This window comes from Vavraia culicis (assembly GCF_000192795.1).
Source record: "Vavraia culicis subsp. floridensis unplaced genomic scaffold supercont1.10, whole genome shotgun sequence".
In the NCBI taxonomy this organism is placed as follows: Eukaryota; Fungi; Microsporidia; family Pleistophoridae; genus Vavraia; species Vavraia culicis.
In genome coordinates this window covers 1-19,206 of record NW_007360613.1, presented here as the reverse complement: position 1 = coordinate 19,206, position 19,206 = coordinate 1, and the positions used below count along the sequence as shown (strand labels likewise).

At 35.4% G+C, this 19,206-nt stretch overlaps 7 protein-coding genes across 7 annotated transcripts; 4 read left to right on the top strand and 3 right to left on the bottom strand.

Annotated features, from left to right (window-relative positions):
- The first annotated feature begins 1,248 nt into the window (after nucleotides 1–1,248).
- VCUG_00772 (uncharacterized protein) lies at nucleotides 1,249–3,123 on the top strand. The gene has a single exon (XM_008075604.1). The coding sequence runs from the start codon at nucleotides 1,791–1,793 to the stop codon at nucleotides 2,094–2,096; it is 306 nt and encodes a 101-aa protein (XP_008073795.1). The 5' UTR covers nucleotides 1,249–1,790; the 3' UTR covers nucleotides 2,097–3,123.
- A 2,082-nt stretch (nucleotides 3,124–5,205) lies between these two features.
- Nucleotides 5,206–5,798, top strand: VCUG_00771 (uncharacterized protein). The gene has a single exon (XM_008075603.1). The coding sequence runs from the start codon at nucleotides 5,393–5,395 to the stop codon at nucleotides 5,777–5,779; it is 387 nt and encodes a 128-aa protein (XP_008073794.1). The 5' UTR covers nucleotides 5,206–5,392; the 3' UTR covers nucleotides 5,780–5,798.
- A 99-nt stretch (nucleotides 5,799–5,897) lies between these two features.
- On the bottom strand, nucleotides 5,898–7,393 carry VCUG_00770 (uncharacterized protein; the record flags this gene model as incomplete). Its single annotated transcript, XM_008075602.1, has 1 exon — nucleotides 5,898–7,393. The coding sequence occupies one exon, from the start codon at nucleotides 7,391–7,393 to the stop codon at nucleotides 5,948–5,950; it is 1,446 nt and encodes a 481-aa protein (XP_008073793.1). The 3' UTR covers nucleotides 5,898–5,947.
- Nucleotides 7,394–8,785: 1,392 nt separating this feature from the next.
- Nucleotides 8,786–9,759, bottom strand: VCUG_00769 (uncharacterized protein; the record flags this gene model as incomplete). Its single annotated transcript, XM_008075601.1, has 1 exon — nucleotides 8,786–9,759. One exon carries the CDS (start codon nucleotides 9,757–9,759, stop codon nucleotides 9,115–9,117), a length of 645 nt encoding a protein of 214 aa, XP_008073792.1. The 3' UTR covers nucleotides 8,786–9,114.
- A 2,263-nt stretch (nucleotides 9,760–12,022) lies between these two features.
- Nucleotides 12,023–13,912, top strand: VCUG_00768 (uncharacterized protein; the record flags this gene model as incomplete). Its single annotated transcript, XM_008075600.1, has 1 exon — nucleotides 12,023–13,912. One exon carries the CDS (start codon nucleotides 12,023–12,025, stop codon nucleotides 13,910–13,912), a length of 1,890 nt encoding a protein of 629 aa, XP_008073791.1.
- Nucleotides 13,913–14,863: 951 nt separating this feature from the next.
- On the top strand, nucleotides 14,864–15,532 carry VCUG_00767 (uncharacterized protein; the record flags this gene model as incomplete). The annotated part of the gene is made up of 1 exon (XM_008075599.1): nucleotides 14,864–15,532. The coding sequence occupies one exon, from the start codon at nucleotides 14,864–14,866 to the stop codon at nucleotides 15,332–15,334; it is 471 nt and encodes a 156-aa protein (XP_008073790.1). The 3' UTR covers nucleotides 15,335–15,532.
- Nucleotides 15,533–16,132: 600 nt separating this feature from the next.
- Nucleotides 16,133–17,284, bottom strand: VCUG_00766 (uncharacterized protein; the record flags this gene model as incomplete). Its single annotated transcript, XM_008075598.1, has 1 exon — nucleotides 16,133–17,284. One exon carries the CDS (start codon nucleotides 17,282–17,284, stop codon nucleotides 16,436–16,438), a length of 849 nt encoding a protein of 282 aa, XP_008073789.1. The 3' UTR covers nucleotides 16,133–16,435.
- Between the last annotated feature and the right edge of the window lie 1,922 nt (nucleotides 17,285–19,206).

Genomic DNA, 19,206 nt, shown 5'->3' with positions numbered 1-19,206 from the left:
ACGTAAAAGGTGAAGAAATAGGGCTGATCTACAAATAATAGCTAGTGTGGCAATTTCGCGCCTAAAAAGCTCATCTCATGATTAATCAGGATTTTCGTATATCACCTGGAATACTCAAACATTTATCCGGTGCATAGACCGGTGAATACCATACAGGTATAAATTGATATACCTGTTCTTGAATAAGAATATTAATGTGTTTGATAGATATGTTTACACAATTGTTCTTGTATACAAGATAAATATGTCTCATAGTGCTTTTGCTATCTATTACAATGCTTTATTTTTGTGATTAGCATCTTGTGGCTCTTTTTTACCCATAATCAGTAATTTGCTTTACATTGTCTGCGACATTATGATATATTCTGTCACCTGTGGATTGATTAGCATTTCCGGTATCGAAAGTACTTATGTGTCTAAATGCTGATTAAAAACAAAGATCACCGTGATCAACAAATTTTAACGTGTCGAAAGCAATTTATTTCCTTAAATGTACAATCATATATTACTAAGTGCTTAATCATCATTAGAACTGTAATTAACACCTCTAAGTGCAAAAATGTTGATGTAACTGCACATGTTTTATCATTTTTATTTAATGTTTAGCGAATAACGCTAAATATATTCTGTTGAGTCAGACAAATTGGGAAAAGTCTAATGTATGATATGAAAGTTTGTATTGCGTGGAGGAAACATTGTACAAACAAGTCTCGTAAAACGAAAGATATATCAACTGTCAATATATGTTTAAATTTACACAAAAAAATGTTTGACACATTTTTCCGAGATTTAGCGATAAACACCAGCACAAGAAACATTACACCGTAGGAAAACACAGTTTAATCAATTTTTACGCCAATTATGTTTGATAGTGTTCAATTTTAAAAAACAACACCAGCAGAATCAAAAGGTGGAACCTGGCAAAAAAATTATTGATACTCTGAAATGGATTTATAATACTTGGTGGAAAGCGAATTAGCGAGAAAACTTGGCCATTGATCAAGTTCTGGATGAGTAACAAGTGTTCGGAATGAAGCTAGGTATTAAAATGCCTAATACGCAGCAGGGTTTTACGCATTGTTCGGCTTCAATGTAATTAAAACAAAAATGAGACCTCAAATTTATCATTCCAATTTTCGCTAATAAATCAATAAAAGAAAATGTAATCAACCTGGTGCAAATTCTGATTTTCTAATCACTTATTGACATTTTAGATATCTTATTAATCCTTTTTATCTATATAAAGGAGCAGAAAGTGGGTACGCAATGTCATTCATTTATTTGGGGAAACACGAAATCTGTCCGGGTGAAAATTCAAGAAATAAACACGGTGAGAGAAAAAAATACCACATGTATCAGAGACATGGGAACAAAAATGTAGTGAGGAACGACCATCCGCTGGGTCGAAATGAAATGGACTGTGTGGTCGCACTTAGCTTGCTCAAAAAGGGAGTAAAGCACGTATCAATAGATGTTTATAACAGATTTTTTCGATGAGCATGTGTGTATTCTGTAGGCATATAATTAAAGGAACTTTGAAGGTATGGTTATGGTGGACCGTGATAATTGCCAGCGTGTCACTCGGTAATTTGTCCACGCTGTGGAGTGCTCTTAACGAATGTTTTGTTTTGTGACGTGTAAGTTACTCGGGAGATAGAGAAATTGGAACTAATCGGCATCAATTTCATACATAATGAAAAGGTTATGCTCAAGTCGAGCTATTGATGAAACGGGAATGAGTAGCACTCTTACTGCTGATGTAGACCGAACAAATTACTTATTTATCATCGATGATAGATAAATATAAAAGGTTCGAACATGCATATCACTCAGAAAGTACACCAAAATTTGCATCCTTCATCCGAATGGTGTTGTGTTGTTACCTGCCGGTGTCACCAAGAGAATGCCTAAGAGGTAATTTAGCAAGATTAGCCATATTCATCCAAGAATATCCAGGAGTAACTACAAAGGATAACTTAGACCTTATTAGGAAAGAGTACGATTTTAGATACAAGTCTTTTAATCTATCATTAACTGTCATTCAGCCAGAGATGGATAGCAACACGAAAATATTTGGTATAAATACACCGACATGATTCATAAACAACTGGTAAACATGCAAATAGTTTGATTTCAGAAATTTATTATTGCAAATAAACAAAATTAAATTCTACCAGCAGAGTAATCACCAAATATCTTTAGTTTCGTATTGAGAACAGTGAAAATAACAAACTAATTTTGGAATAATTTGACACCAGTAGAAACTTTGACTTTAAAAAAGGGAGATTACTGATAAATTGCGACAGAAATTAAAAATTTTGTGCTTATTTGATTGCACGTAAAACCATAGCGTGCAGAGTATTTTGTACTAAATCCTACGAAAATGAATACCAAGTGCCGTATTAGTAGTGCCGTTACAACAGCTTTTTTATAAATCACTAAACTTGATCTTCTGTTTATGATCTTTCACCTGAATGGACTTGGACAATCGATCATTTTTTACGGAAAAAATTTAGAACACAGTATTGCTAAAGCACACTCATAACATGAGTTTAACGTGATGCTTAGCATTAGAAGAGGTTTTTTGGTGGATGTGACATGATGCCGTTCGCGGCCAGCGTTTTGTATGCTTTCCAATGCGCAAAATCACGTAGAATACAGTCGTTGTGAAATATAGATTTGCTTCTGCCATTTTCTGGTTCGTAAATAGCCATGGTTTATCACAGCAACTTCATCATACGGTTGTTATCCAACGAATACGAAACTGGGCTTTTATCAACAAACAATCGATTACAGAGTGTCAAAAAAAGTAAAAAGCAAAATTTCATCGTTAATTACAGCCGGTAACCGTTCACAACTCATTTGGTTACCAGGAATTTTGATGAACAGGTACTAACATGGCGCAAGTTAGCGTCGAATCTATTTCTGAATCATTCCAACAAAATTTAGTGCCACTGTTGCTTCGACACGTTCTTAGTTAAAAATACCGAAGAGCCGAAGTTTCTTAATGATAATTCGATCTCGTAATAAAATTATTGATCACTAACACCGATGCGGGCGCTGTCCATAAAGAAGGAATGTGCGATGAATAAAGCGTATGATACATAAAGTATTTTCTTTAAACTGCATTTATCTAAATAAACGATTTATCATCATTTTATAACATTTTTAGACGTACTATTTATTTTTTTAATAGTTTCCTTTGCAGCTCACCAACAAAGCATATTGGTAGTCCACCTATTGTTCTAATACTTGATATATGCCACAAATTTAATTATATAATCTATTTGATATTATTCGTGTGCATGAAGAGAAGGTTACCGTTTTTGTGGCCAATCCAAGTTGCCATCCTTCAATAACGCAGGTTTGCTAGCAGCACACTTGCCATAATTGATGTAATTTGCTCAAAATTTTTTTCAAATCTTGTTATCGAACATTATTAACAACAATGCACAGCCGTGCCATATAAATATCACGTTCCAATTTTTGGTCATCGGTCTAGTTTTTGGCATGTTAAGCAGTTTACACCGCAAGATGAAACTAGAATTATGGTGCTACGCTGTTTCTAGCGCAAGTATGGAGTAAGTTACGACATGTTGTGGAGCAAAAATATAACATTTTCTGGTTTAGAAATTCATTCTCTCGATGACACATGAAATAGCTTTACATAATCCATGTGTTTAATGTTGACCAAAGTTCGCACAACATCCCGTAATTTTATACCGAATCAATTTTCACATACTAATAAAATCTATGTTTGAGTATTGTTCTAGTACATAGGATCAAAAAGCTGATTAAAGCGTAATATTGAGGAAATTATCAAAGGATGCTGTGATACTAGGTACAACTAAAAAAGGCCTAAACACTCTCATAACTGTTTGTGCCATTTTAGGAAACTGTCTTTGGGAGAGTATGAAAGGTTGTTGAAGAACAAAGGAGCACAGAAATGTTAAAAGAAGAAGTGTTCCACAGCCAGAATCAGTAGCTCGTCCTGTTCAATATTTTTAGTTTATTCCCTGTTCTACCGCTTAGTATTTCTACCAGACTAAATCCACCCAATATATTTCCATATTTATAACAAATAACCTATCTGTATCCTACATTTATCTTGTCTAACTGCTTAGAACAACATTCGTTGGCATTCCTTCCAAATATAGGCAAATATCAATACGTAAATTTTTTCCCGATGCGCGCGTTGGTATTAACACTTTGAAATACGAAAATGCACTGTGGAACAGCCAAGTTAAACAGTGATAACTCAATGAGGAGTAACGAATGATATCAGTAGCGAATATACACCAAGTAATTATCATTGTTTACAGAAATTGTTGACTTTTATTACGTAGAGAACTTTTCCAGTAGGTAGGACACATAAAAAATCATCAAAGTGCTCTTTCGTGTAAGATCTTCAAACTAAGAAATTTATTATGTTATTGGTATGTGGAGATAAATAAACAATTTTTGGTGAAAAAAAGAAGGTCATTTCGAAGGGGTACTAATGCGCAAGAGTACATAATTACAATTCAATTGAATAAAAAAACAACTTGGTAACTGATCAACCAACATGAGAAAGGCCAAAATTTTTTTCATCTATACACAAAATGAAGAGTTTAAATTCTTGTTTAATCCATTTTTTCTGATACGCTCTCAGCTGTTTTTATAAACAACATCGAAAGGACATGATGACAGAATGAAAATTTATTATTTTATCTTTGTTAAAACATTCGAAAAAAGTGAAAGCGAAAATATAACATGACATATTAAAGGAGGGATGTTGTTTGACAGATAATCAAGCTTTGTTATATTGTAAAACAAAAATAGCACTGTTATTTTGTAATAAAAACACGTGATAAATGACGCGTGCTGTTGAAGCTTTTCTGTTTGATCGAACTGAATTTATTAACATGTTAGTGGATGTGTCTCTACCAAATAATACCATGCACTCAGCTAAAAAAAGCTTAAATGTCCAAATTTCTGTCAATAACCACATATTTCAGCGTAAAGCTCTCTGTTTTACCAAAAATCGTTTATCGATCCACTTACACACCATACCACTTATATAAACACACTTTTCTAGTCTGCCAGAACTGATTATAGTCGCTCACCCCCTGGTTATGAAGACAAATGCATATCTTATCCATTACTTACCGCTCTCCCCACTGTGGCTCATCTTCTTTAAAAAATTTTTAAAGCCAGCCCTCCCTAGCAAAATGGTAAGTGATGATTTTTAATTGAGATAAAGACGATCCACAGGAAGAACTTCAGACTCTTTGATGCTGCAAGGAAGCCCCGTAGTCGTAATCCCCAGCACTTAGCGCTTTTTTCTTTGTTTAAAAAGATATCGGAGAACACTAAAAATGAAGATATCCACGCTATAGCAAAAAGGCTGACGATGTCGAGGAATAACAGGCAACCCGTTAAGGTAGCAAGGCTAGCAGAACATGCTGGTAAGGTTATCGTGGTCGTTGGCAAGGTCTTGGACAGTGAACGTGTGTTCACTTTGCCTAAATTGACGATTGTGGCCTTGACTGCATCGAGAGAGGCCAGAAGGAAGGTTAAAAAGTTTGGAGGTGAGATATACACGCTAGATAAGTTGTTTAAAGTGTCTAGTGATCTCAAGAATGTTGTATTGGTGTGTGGCGATAGAACGAAGAGGAAGGCTTACAGGTACTTCGGAGCTGCAGGTGAGAAGAACTCGCTGACATATCCTCGAACAACCAACAGAAAGAATAGCGGTGAGAAGCGTATCAATTTTCCAAAGAAGAGATTAATTAATTAATTAAAATCTTCTTGATCAATTAGGCATGTGCAGCAGGTCTGGATGTGACGACATATATTTTTGTGCTTAAATTAGTCAATCTTGTCGCAAGTTTAGATGAAAAAGTGAGTCTGTTTGGAATGAACTATTTTAATTGGTATGGAAGGACCCTGTTTCGGCACATCTCGTCTACTCTCTGTTCCTATAATGGTAATAAATGAAGTACAATCCATAGGCGTAAATAAAGTCGTTAAGAGCGATTCCAGTTCTAAGGAGAAAGTAAAAGATGATGCTCTTATTTATTGTGGATTCTGGGCCATAGATGTACACCATAGAAAACGCTAGTGAAACAAGAAAGGGGATGTTGAATTTATATGGTTGATACGCCTTTAAAAGGTTGCCAAGTTTCTTGTTTTTGTACTTAAAGGTATCAAAACAATCTATTTTCTCATAAACGGAGACAACCAGCGTAAAAATTAAGTTATAGCAGAAATATTGCCAAACAGATTTTCTGATTCTCTTGTTTATGCCAAATGGCAGTAATCTAAATACACTAAACAGGCTGAACACACACGAAAGCGTGATGAAAGATAGATTAGAGGCAATTGATGACACGACACTACAGAACAGATTTTTGCGGTCTTTGGTACCGAATAACTCAGTTCCGGGTTCATTACTTTCCGATACATCACTTATTGTGGCTTCTCTTGACGATTTATCAACGCTTGTCACGTTTTTGTACTGAGTATCGTTAGCATTGCTGCTTCTTCGCTTCAAAACTTCAACGGTTGATATTATGACGTAGAATTTAACAAAAGCGAAGTGAATGATTCCCAAAAGAAATAACGATACGTAATCGAGAATGTTGAACGCTTTCTTGAGTTCAATGACGAAAAAAATTAGAACTACGTCAATAACAGACACAAATAAATCCAAAAAGCAGTGAAACAAAACACTTCTGAACCCGTAGAAATTGGTATGTATCAGAACAACCGCTACGCTCTTGGCACTGTTACGAAATATCAAATATAGAAGGATAAAAATAAATGGAGTGAACAGTAACATACTCATGTGGAACAAGAGATTCTCAGAGAACATACTTCTGATCCTTGTAACCAATTCATAGTTTCGTAAAAGCAATGCTAGATGGTTGTAAGAGAACCTCATCAAGTGGTATGAATACACCCTGGAATGAATGATAAACATCAACTTACGGTAATCGATCATGAGCAGAAAAGAAGCTGCCAACACCAAAATAAATGCTGATGTTACTAAGAATATCTGACTTGCGGTTTTATTCGCACTATCAAATACTGTGGTAGTAGCGTTGTCATATATTACGTTTCTGAGAAAGTAAAACCATATGATGATGTAGATGATGATTAAAAGAAGATTAGTAATAAATTTGTTCGCCGAACTAGCTGACTTGCTCTTTTTTTCAAATTCACTAGCCAACTCACGGATACTTAAATCATTTTCCCCAATGTTTGTACTTGGATCCAGTTTTACCGTTTCAGAATATTCACTAATAGAACTTTCTTCTGTTTTATCCTTCTTAATAAGTCCATGGCTAACATCAGGTTCAACTTTACGGCTGGATGATTCTTTTTCTGTGCACAATTCTGGTTTTGACATTTGACCCTCTACAATTTTCTCTCCTTTTGATATTTATTGTGCAGTGCACATGATAAGGCGGACTTGCTATCAACCATGACACATTGAAGACAATTTACAAGAACAGTAAAACTTCTATATTAGTACATGATACAAATGTAAGCTGTTGCGAATGTACGTCAGTTCATATTTAACAACTTATGGGCATGTGTGTATTCCTTCAAGGCTGGAACATCTGTTCGTGGGACTGTTCTCTAAATCCGGTGGAAAATGTGATAGGCATGTCACTTTCTCATATAAATGAGTTATGATCATCTGTATGATGCGCTAACGGTGAATGTATTACAACTTATACAAGACCTCGCATATCAAACACGTATTTTTTATTCACTTATATAGCGTTACATTGTTGATGTTGCGTATTGCACATAATTACAATAGTACTGCGGTTCTCAATCAAGACAAAATAAATCTGTATCTGCATTCCGAACCACAGCGAAACTCCAATTTACACATCCCTATTTCAAACAACTGTATGTCATATTCGAACAATTTTCGATTTTTATCTTCTGTCTGTTTAGCAGATTCTGGCGTGATGCCTCCTTTCCAGGATAGTTAATCTGGAACGGATTGTAACTATTAGTGTTTGGGCGCATTGGATCTATTTCAGATATCAAAACGTACCAATAGTTGAAATCTCCGCAAATTATTTCATAATCCATCCATGATAGTAATAACTCTAAATTTCCCGTGAAAACAACCATTTTCCGCTCGTCCTCAACAAGTTTCATATCTTATTACCAGAACTCATCTTCTTTTGATATGTTTATTCGAGGTAAACGCCCGTGTTTGGAATTTTTGATCAAGAATCGTCTATTTATAAATTTGAGTCTTGAATATTTCCACAAATTTTTTTACTAACACCGTTCTGGTCAGATCTTTCCGTGAACAAAGGAGCTAATTTTTGTTTGATACCAACCCGGTCATCCTTCATATCATCTCAATTTTGTGACATTTTGGCCTAGATACTGTGAGTGAAAAGTTGAAAAGATCACAAATTTCGGTGCTTCGGTTACATAATGTTGAACTAGAACAGTTTTGTGAACGAAAAGGAATAGAAATGTCCATACAAAAGCAAAAACTCTTGTTTGCGCCTTCTACAAAGACGAGAATAAAAACTAGCAATTTCATTGGCTAATTATGTAGGTTCGTCTCGAACACCGGCAAAGCAATCAGTAAGCATGGACGGAAGGGATTACAGGTGGCTGATCGATTCAATAAAATAAATTATTTAGCCCTCCCAAAAATGTACGGTAATAGAATGTAGTCGTAAATAGAACAAAGTGACGATTTTCAGCAATGGATACGAAATGGGGCAGAATGTTTTTGCTCTATTTTCTCGACGAGAATAATCTGGCCAGTAAACGTTTAATGATTGCATACACAGAAAATAAGTATAGAATTACGTAAAATGTATTTGCACACTGGTTACTGTAAAAACACATCCCTTCATCAATTTTAATAAGTAGAGATCCTCTGCTCAACGTGTGTGATTCGTGGTTTGTGTGCTAATCATAAGTTTATGAGTTTTCTATTCTAAAATACTAAACTTTTTCCAGTGGTGAAACAATACCGCCATTTTACAAAACAATAAAGCTGTCTTGTTAAGAAGTTAAATGCTATAAATTATATACCTATCATTATGACAACCATTTGGTGTAATATCTCACACGGAGGACGCCTTATTCCTCGCTATTGCTTTTTCTGCCAAAATTGTCTGTATCGAGCAAGAGCGTACCATTTCTCCTAAATATGACCAAAGGCACATTCTTTAAATCTTTGTACTTACTACTGTTTGATACACATCCCAGTAAATAATGCTTTGCATTGCTTTTCCTAACAAACCTTTTCATACATTCGGTGGGATCAACATCGCCTTTATGTAAGCAATTTCTGATTTCTATGTGTTTTACAAATCTGTCTTTCGTTTTTGAGGCTGCATGTTTTTGATTATTCGTTAAATTCGCGTTTCCTCTTGTCACACCATCATTTATATTTAGTGTCCCTGCTGTGTCTGACGAATTATTAGCCATGCTGTCACATTCATGTTCACCATTCTCATCTGTTTGATGATCATTTGCGGAGTTTTCCTCCTTTTCTACCGCATTTTTGTTATCCATTGAATGGTATTTCCTGTACAAACAGCGGCTTGTGAATAACTTCGGGTAGTCGAAAGTGTTATTTATGACGGTGATTGGAAACTTCACTTTGTCTAAATGCGCCATAAGCGCATCATCGAACAATAACTGAAATGGCTTCCTAAAGGAAAAACTGCGTTGAAGTTTTTGGAGCGCCTTTCTAACTTTTTTCGATTTCTTGGGTCGCATGCAGGGCGGAATTAAAAAAATATTTTAACAGAACTACTACAACAACGGAACCATCCGTCATCCACAGTATTTATTAACTAAAATTACTATACAGACACGCGTTTATATGCTAAAAATATTTTATAGCTTACTATTGGAATTTTGTGTGAAGATGAAGTTTATGGTAGTTTACCTCATAAATTTGTGCCATTTTTTACTATTATTCGATCAAGTGTCGCTGAACGAATTGTTCTATACGTGCTGAGGTCTCTGATAAAAAAATAATGAAATAGCTCAATTCAAAGCTTTAAATGTACCAGCCTGCCTTTTCGAGTATAATTCTCGTCTAAAACGAAATTTATTTCCATAAAGTTATCCGATATATTTATATATTCTTTTATTGAAGCGCGTTTATTTATCTTCTCATACAACAACGCATTTGGCTAGTCCGCTGGGACAGGATAGGTTTATGTGACACTTTTTTAATTATTGCTGCGTGGAAAGAATTTTGTACCAAAAATAGGTCGACGAACTATTGTTCCATTCAATGATGAATAGCTTAACTTCACAAGGTTCCTATTACCTCTCATGGCGCGCAAACACATCATTTATGATCAATATATACCTATTACTTGTTATGGTCCAGTCGAGCATTTCGAATTTTGTTTGATAGCTAACAGAAAATCATCAAAAAATAGAAATATGATATTTTAGTGTCATTTGTACCAATTCTATCACCAATTTACTATTCTAAATACATCTTAGTACTGTGTACTTCATTGAACTTGATATCAATTCAAACGCGCGCTTCCTGAACGTAAAGATCTGGAAAAATTTTTATACACCTACTATAAAACAAAATTTACAAAAAGAGTTTTTAATTTGCTTTTGCCACAATATCACTGTTTCTCCATTGATTGCACGAAAATGAAGCTATTATGATACAGCATACTTCGACCTGATCCGGCGCCACGATCACGAACATATTCTTGTCTATAAAACGATCAAAATCCGACAGAAAATCGTGCCATCACATTTACTTTGTTCATTTTCTTCAGACACATAGTTACGCCTGAATCTGGATAAAACCTCGATTCCAACAAATAGCTCTTGTTTGAGAGATTATTCCTGAATTGTAGTTATATGCAAGGCCGAACAACTTTCATGAACGTTTGTGTTTCGTAAATGTTTAGGCCTGAAATGCACAAAGCAATGGGATGTTTTCATTGAATACTGAAATATCACTTCCGTACCGTCCATCTGAAAACACACTGGAAGTACGGTGGTGAATAAAATAATTACCGCCAAGTTGATGAATTCTAAAGCCATTTGAACGATTTTATGCAAATAGCAATGATTTGTATTTTTATCCGTCGCTCCGATTCGGGCACTGAACCACGATGTTAGTCATCATCCGATTCGGCAGTACATTAACTGGATCACATGCTGTTGGTGTTTTTTCTTCGGTAATATTTTGTTGAATAAATGCGAAAATACATGTTTGTATAACACTAATGTCCATGATGTGTCGCTTTAATGTTGCTGTAGCGCATAGTTACTCAAAATACACGTTGAAACCAAGCTTGTCAGCCAGATTGATAAAAAATTTTTGAAAGCCAAGACATTTTCAAAAGGCCTATAAAAGAAACAAAGATATCATTAAAGTACATTTCATACACAATGACACAATTGCCTGTGATATTTGTTAGAACTGCTGTTTTATATGTACATATTTAAATTTTGCTGTTTTGCACGTGGTATAATGTTTTCTTCAATATTTTACATATTAACCAATACATACCTATATTTAAAGCAGCTTTTATCCATAACAATACTCTGTTTTTGTCGTTTCACGCTTAACTTTGCCGTAAATATTCAGCGATCCATATATTTCATACTGTTTCTATTATGAGTATGTTTCTTATTGGTATGATCCACGAAGAAATTTACATAATAAAGCTTTAATGCACTAGTATCTGATTCGGAGGTTGATCTTTGATCACAGCTTCAGATGACGCGGCTGTTCAAGTTGTGCCCTGAGTTCGATTACAGGCGTTTTGTAATCCAGGAAAGTTTGTCCCCTCAATTAATTGTACATGAAGGCATTTTTACATGTTTTATTTATAAAATATCGGTTCGTAAACATCCCGATTTTGTTTAAATTGTTATTTAATTATTATTTTCTAAAACACGGGTTTTAATCATCTTTTTGACTTAGATGCCAAAAAGATGAACAACAACTAAAAATTGAGTTGTTAAATTGCCACGACCCTTTGCACGGTAGATGAAGAACCGAAGAAACTTTTGCAAGAAGAAAAAAATTAACCTGGTTTATAAATGTTTGCACAGTAGATGTGATTTATTTTACGATAGCGTGCTCGGGTTAAGACGACATATTTCTCATTACGACCACAATTTATACTATAATGCTGGATACTCGTTAAAATGTCCCGTTAGGAAATGCGATATGTCGATATGCGAGCTCGATAATACGGATTTCCTTTACAGTCATTTCGAAAAGGAACATGCGCCGCGATTGGTGGCACAGCTTAAAGACACGCTGGTGCGAATAAAAAAGACATACGAGACAACAAATATAAACTATTTGGAGCTTAATGCAAGTGACAACTGCGTTAACTTGTCGATTGTGATGCGAGAGAACGATTTGCTGAAGGATGTTATGTGTTTTGTGTATCCGAATGGTGTGATGAAAATCAATGACATTGATAAGCCAGATTTAATTTTCTGTGGCATTCCAGGATGTGGCAAGCATTTTAAATCAGTTATGGCGTACAAATATCATTGTCAGACCTATCTGCACTCTTTCATTACGCTATTCGACAGCTATTGCAGAAATAGGAACTTAGATATTGATTACGAACTTATACGAGGCCTGCTATGCCGAAAGTTTGCAATAGTCGATAAGTTTTATCTTGAAGGCGTAACTCATCATTCGATCTTTTCGCCCGACCAGTTCTACACATTTACTTTCTCGATGGATAAAGAACTGTATATACGCAAAAAAAGACACAGAAGAAATGATATGAATGTTTTAGAATACAACAATCTTCTAGAAGAGGATATTTCTGTTACGGACTTCTCGGACCAAATTGATTCGCTACCATCAAAAATTTACTATAGAGGTGCAAAATACGATGTTTTTGAAAGTTTTGAGGATAAAAACTTCAAATGTGTGAATTTTAAGAGTGAAGTCACGGCAGCAGAAAAACACACAGATTATTTTTGTGTGACATATAGAGGTTTTAGCAGAAGAGAAAGCAAGATGTTTGAATTTTATAGAGAAGAATGTAAAATAGCGTTTTTTTGTAAAAAAAGTCAAATAAGGGAATTTACGCACAGTTACGGATTTGTAAGAAAGATCAAGTTTGTCGATGCAAAGGAATACTTTTTTTACTTGGCCTTGTTCAACGATGGGTTCCTGCGTTATTGCAAAGATGATCAGGTTTTGGTACAATACCAGCAAGAGAAAATCACGAATTTTGTCATTTTGGGTAATTTTAACACCGATGGGATTGTGGCGACCGATGGTTTTTATCTCTACAAATTTGAGGGTCCCAACATCATAGCCACATCTACCAAATTCGAGTTCCCCATAATAGCTATGGAGGCGCGGAACACGTCAAATAAGGAATTGTATCTTTTGAACGCTAATGGAAAGATTACGTATTGTGACAAGAACTTTAGAAACGAGCAAGAGATATTAACACATGCAGGAATAACCAACATAATTTATCTCAGCGATATCGACGGCCTGCTTGTTTGTGACTCGTTCATGGGCACTACCAAACTAATTTATCTGGACGATCAGAAAAGAAAGATGTGTTCGCTGGACAGCAGTTTCGTATGCTGCTCGGAAAATGTCAAGAAATTGATAATCTCAGGAACATATGATGGTGTAGTAACCACCAATTCAATAACAAAGAAGAGAAAGGTTTGTGCAGAAAAAATATTTGAGATAATTAGAAGAAAGGAGTACTACTTCATATGCTCTGAAGAATATGAGTTATCTGTTTGTAAAAACAAGTCTGATAGCGACTTTGATGGTGCTGTTCGCATCGTTAATGCTTTTCTAATTGACAACTTTATGGTTATAGCCATAATGAGCGGATTCGTTGTTTTTCTGGACGTAAGAACTCTTGGGTGTAATAAATGATTATAGATAGACTTACAATAACTTAATTAAAGGTCTTTCAAGAGAATCTTATGTTGTAACTAGATTGATTTATTTCTCCTCTGCAGGTTGATGCTATACTTGGATTATTGTTTTGCCAAGCATGGCACAACTCTGCTCTCTTTGGCAATAAACTTACATAAAAACATCGATTATATCCTTTGAATGTTTTGCCACGTGAGTGTGCGGGTTCTATAAACGTATTGCTTATTCTTAGCGAATAAAATCCTCCATACCTATAGAAAACGTTGTTAGTCCTTCTTTTTAGACATGTTCGGCCCTTCATCACGGAACAACAGGTATAACAAAACACACTTTCCAGCAAACCTCTAATTTTGTTATCCTTATTGTAAGATACACCAACGAGAGAAAATAGTCGAAAAAAAAATTACCATATTAAAGCTAGAAACATTTGCTATAGATAAATCAGTTTTGCACCATTTTTAGAGGGGGATCGACATAGTTGATTCAACGGCAAAAATGCGCTCGATACTGTTGCCTATACAGCACCAAAAAAACATCCAAAGATCCTTCCCTTTTTTACCAAAAACGCACTTCACTACTATCGCACACAGCATCAGCTAAGCAAATATGCCTTTCTGGTACACATGAGCTAATCATGATCGCTGTCCTTTGATCCATGAATCTTTCTTGTCGTAAAGCCGTTTCCTTCAAAGATTTAAAGGCTTGGTTTGCGAAGCTCAATTCTTTTTTTCTGCAAAAACCTTTGCACCATATTAGCACGTGTGCTCTGTATCATGTCATGATGGTGTTTCTGAGACCTGTTTCAAGGGAGTGTGAGAATCGCGCTCACCAGAAACGCTCTCTTTCTGGCATCTGCTCACCTTGTGCGAACAAATCCGAATTTTAGCTTTGCTTCCATATCAGAAAGTCTGTGTGTGCAGAGATTTCCACGTTTTAATTTTTCTCCCCATGAAAGAATTTTCTGAACTCGTAGACAGTAACGTTTTTGCCAACAAAAAAGTTGCGGTAGTCGAGAATAGCTATGCCAATGCTACATTTATGATAGAAGGACTTTTGAAGCTTATGAATTTACGAGAGTTATTCTCATTCTATAAAGATAAAGCGTACTATAATCATATAGAAGCGAAAGTCGAGACCATTTTTGAGTCAGAGTATGTTTTTGCTGACAACGTGATTATTGATGATTTTTATACAGCTCAGATGCTTTTTGGTATCAGCGTAAGCACCGGAGTGTGTATTTATCGGTCAAATAGCTTTACCTACAAGTATGCACGTAATTTTGATCTATTAATTTTGGTTTCACCGTTGGAAAGCGGTTTTTCAACTGTTTATGACGGAGTTGTTAGGATAGTGGATAGAGACAGGATATATTACGAATTCAAGTATAAGATTGACGGTCACATCGGATTATTGAGATAAAACTGATTATTTAAGTGTTTTACAGATTGGTCAATAATTGTAAGCAGCATTAACTTTTTGCTGTGTGATTAGCTTGAATTGAAAGATGGGTGTAGATGTTGCACATCACACATGGATTAAAAGATTAATCGAACGTAGTATATCAAGCAGGCCCTTTGAAATTAGTTGCTATTCATTTCTCAAACATTTGAGCGGACTTGTCAGTTAAAGCATGTGCAAAGGAGACATTTTCACAAAAAGGCATTTATTTATTTTTACGCATCGACAATGCTTAAAAAACACCTCTTTCTGCCCGCTTGGAGAGCAACAGAGATGTACACGCACTAAATGTTCGATAGCCTTCTTGTAGCATATTATGCGGGTATAAAACAATATCTATTATTTATATGTGATCAATCGCATGGGTGTTATATTGGTAGATGCCTAGCTGCGCCGTTCGATGCTCCTTGAGGACAAGTATGGATTAGAGCACCGTAAACAGATGCAAATTTTATTGACGGCTTGTTAGAAAGGAAAGTCGCGTATTGCTGCAAAATCGTCTTACTACGAGACTGAGTGATCACGCAAGAATCACAAATACTAGTGTGGCTAAAAGTGCATTGCCCAATCATTTGTCACCACCGATAAAAGCCGAAGTGAGCCTAATCTCTCTCATCATTGGAATTATCTCAATGTGAATCAAAATAACTGTCCGTTCAAACGGGCAAGGTAAGTCCTGTGGTAATACAACTTATTTAACTGGAAAGCGTGCGATGACCGTCATAAATTTTAAAACTAGGTATAGAGCAAACGTGAAGAATTATTTACTGATTTTCTTCTTTTAGTTATCAAAATCAGTATTCCACGGCAAACTCGTGCACTATCAGTGCATACCTATATGCTAAACAACAGCCTTGTCGTGTCACCAAAACAGAACATTGGTCAAAACTATATGATTTTTTGTGTGCAAGGAAAAAAACATTTTCGTAAGGAGGCAAATTCAGGACAAAATAAGGCAATGTCCAAGTGCTAGAGCGCTTTGGAATATCTATCATAAATTCGCTGTTCCTTCCGATTTACCTATCGGTTTGCACAAGAAAGATAATAGATGCACAGAAAATATTACTTTCTATAAAAGTCGTAGAAGGCTATTACCAATTTTTTAAAATAAATTGCCTTTACTATTTCCTTCTTATCGAATATCCATTTTTGAAGCATCATCAGAACCTTTAAAACAGCCTGTACTAGCTGCATATCCTCACCAACGGACAATTCTAATCCTAGCTCGTCCTTGATTTTCTTGAGCACAATTTGATATTCAGAGGGCCACAAATTTTTGTCTTTGATACCTTTTCTGGTAGTTACTTTGTCAACTATGAAACTGAAGGCATCGGTCACCTTTTCTTTGTTAAGAATCGGGAAATTATCTTTCACAAGATTCTTGCACCGGCTTTTCCCATAATTCCGCTCTTCTAACTTGTCCAAGAAATCATCCAACTCCTTTTCTTCTTCAGTCATAGCCAAATAGTACCGTTTATGGTGCTTGTTCTGATCAAGTGGTATCGCTATGGGTGTTTGCGCTTGCACAGACGGCTGCACGTGCAAAGAAAAGAGGTTGCTTGAATGCATCATTGTTCCTAGAGGTCGGTTGGTCGAAACTTCTTGTGTATAACGGTAAGTGTACAGCGTTGATACGATATTTTTATCAGTGTTGACCGGGTCTATGCGTACTTTTCCAATAGGAATCATCGAACGGTTAAAACACTGTTCCTGGAGAATTTTCTTCTTCTTATACAGCTCTATAAGTCTCTTAAAACGGGTATCTTCTGCGTAAGCCACACACGATGTATAGTTATTTTCAGATGCCCTTCTCTGCAACATTTCATACAGCGATGGCGTGTATATGTTTTTGCGTGTCTTATGAGCAAGATAAAGCAGCTCTGTGGCCGTGAATGATGAAATTCGACGCATCGACAGTAACTAGGGGTAAAAAAATCCACAAAGTAAAAAGCGGTAGACGTTGGCAAGGTACTGTCTAACACTGTTTGTAATATGTTGAAATGTTTTTAGATCTTTTGTAGTACAAAAATTAACATAATTTCACGATCTATTTGATCAGATGCGCCCTCCGGGTATGTTGTTCCACCCACTTGACCATCCAGGATCATTAATTTTTTCTGAACAGCTGTTGTACTTGCTCATTCAACAATACATTAATATACAATTATGGTCTGTGCCCATAACTTCCTAGGAGTCCTTATCGGTGAAAGTTCACACATGATCTAGAATAAATAGTATCTTCGCTATTCACTTTAGATTCCGGCGTCATATGTTCTCAGCCAAATTTTCGATATCCGCTTTTCATACTGGTAAGCACATCAGTATAAATGTGGTAACATGCCACTTAACCAATCTGATAATTCAAAATTTTCATCCGACTATACTGGACTTACGTTAAACATCTACACATAAAAACGTTTATAACTTATCAAGTACGTATTTTGTCCAGAAACATCTCTCATGGTCAGAATGTTTCTAGGTTTGCTTAACGACAATTGACCACCTATTTTATGTTCGCTTACCGTGCCTGATCGATACAGCGTTGATGTGTTAAATTATGCTTTCCAGACCATGTTAGTTATCACAAGAGTGAAAGATGCGTATTTCACTGATCATATTATAGATCACTTCCTGCAGACTCCTGTCAATAAGCATTAAATATATTTCTTTTTATTTACACTTACCTTGGATGCATCTTGCTATTCATTTTATTTCTCGTTGAATCTATATCGATATATTTATCGTTAAGCTGGTGGAGGCTCAATCCCTTTCTTCATATATGTGATTTACCTAAATCATATAAGTGTCTTATTAGTTCTCTTGAACAATACCACCTACCGACTTGTTCCAATAATAGTGTATCTTTATTTATTCTCAGGTCATCACACTCCACAAAGCAACAAATTACGTTTTCTTGGTATTTCAGAACTACTACGGGTAATAATTACTGGTTAAAAGCTCATGTACAAAAATAATTACTTTTTATCACTTGATTAATTTTTTCGACAAAGAGGTGCTAAATATTTTGTAATCATGTACATAAGGCATGTATGCTTTCATTTATAACATGAGAAGATATTCTAAAATATTTATTTGGGAACATATTATAATCAAATTAAAACATTGAAATAAAAACGCTTCAAATTGAACATTATGAACGAAAAAATGAGAGAACATGCAGAAGAGACTGTGGGATAGGGAATGTTTGTCTGCAATAATCATATATCAAAGAAATTCATTATGCTTTTCTGTCTAAATCTGATGCGTGCTTTGACACTGGATCGAATAGCAATATGTGTGGAAAGATCAGCAGCCAAAATTGAAGCCTCGGAAGTGCCGCAATAACCTTTTCATTATAAATTAAATAACAGGCACTGCATTTCTACGCATATTTTCCGGTATTAAAGTCTTGTTTAATATTATTTCTACAAATATCAATTCTTTCATCCCTTTTCGATTTTTTTCGAGTTCTTATAATTTCTTCCTATTTCGACACGGTTTGTGGAATATAAAACAGTAAGTTGTCAATTTTTTTTCACTATAAACCAATATTCATCATCCGACATATCATTTTCTTCCATCAAGGAAGCTGTTGTTAAGCCGTTTGTTGAACTGTTTACAAGGCTGCAAAAATTTATTATGGAGACTTGGATCGACAAGATGGATAGTGGCGACAAAACAATGTCAATTAAAAAGGAAATCAAGGAGTCAAAAGAAATGCTGTAATCTCCAGAAGTTGATTTCCAAATACAAGTTGACAATGGAGCAAGAAAAGCTGAAGATTGAAAAAAATAATAAACTAGATACTAATAGTTTGGTAAACAACCAAAACC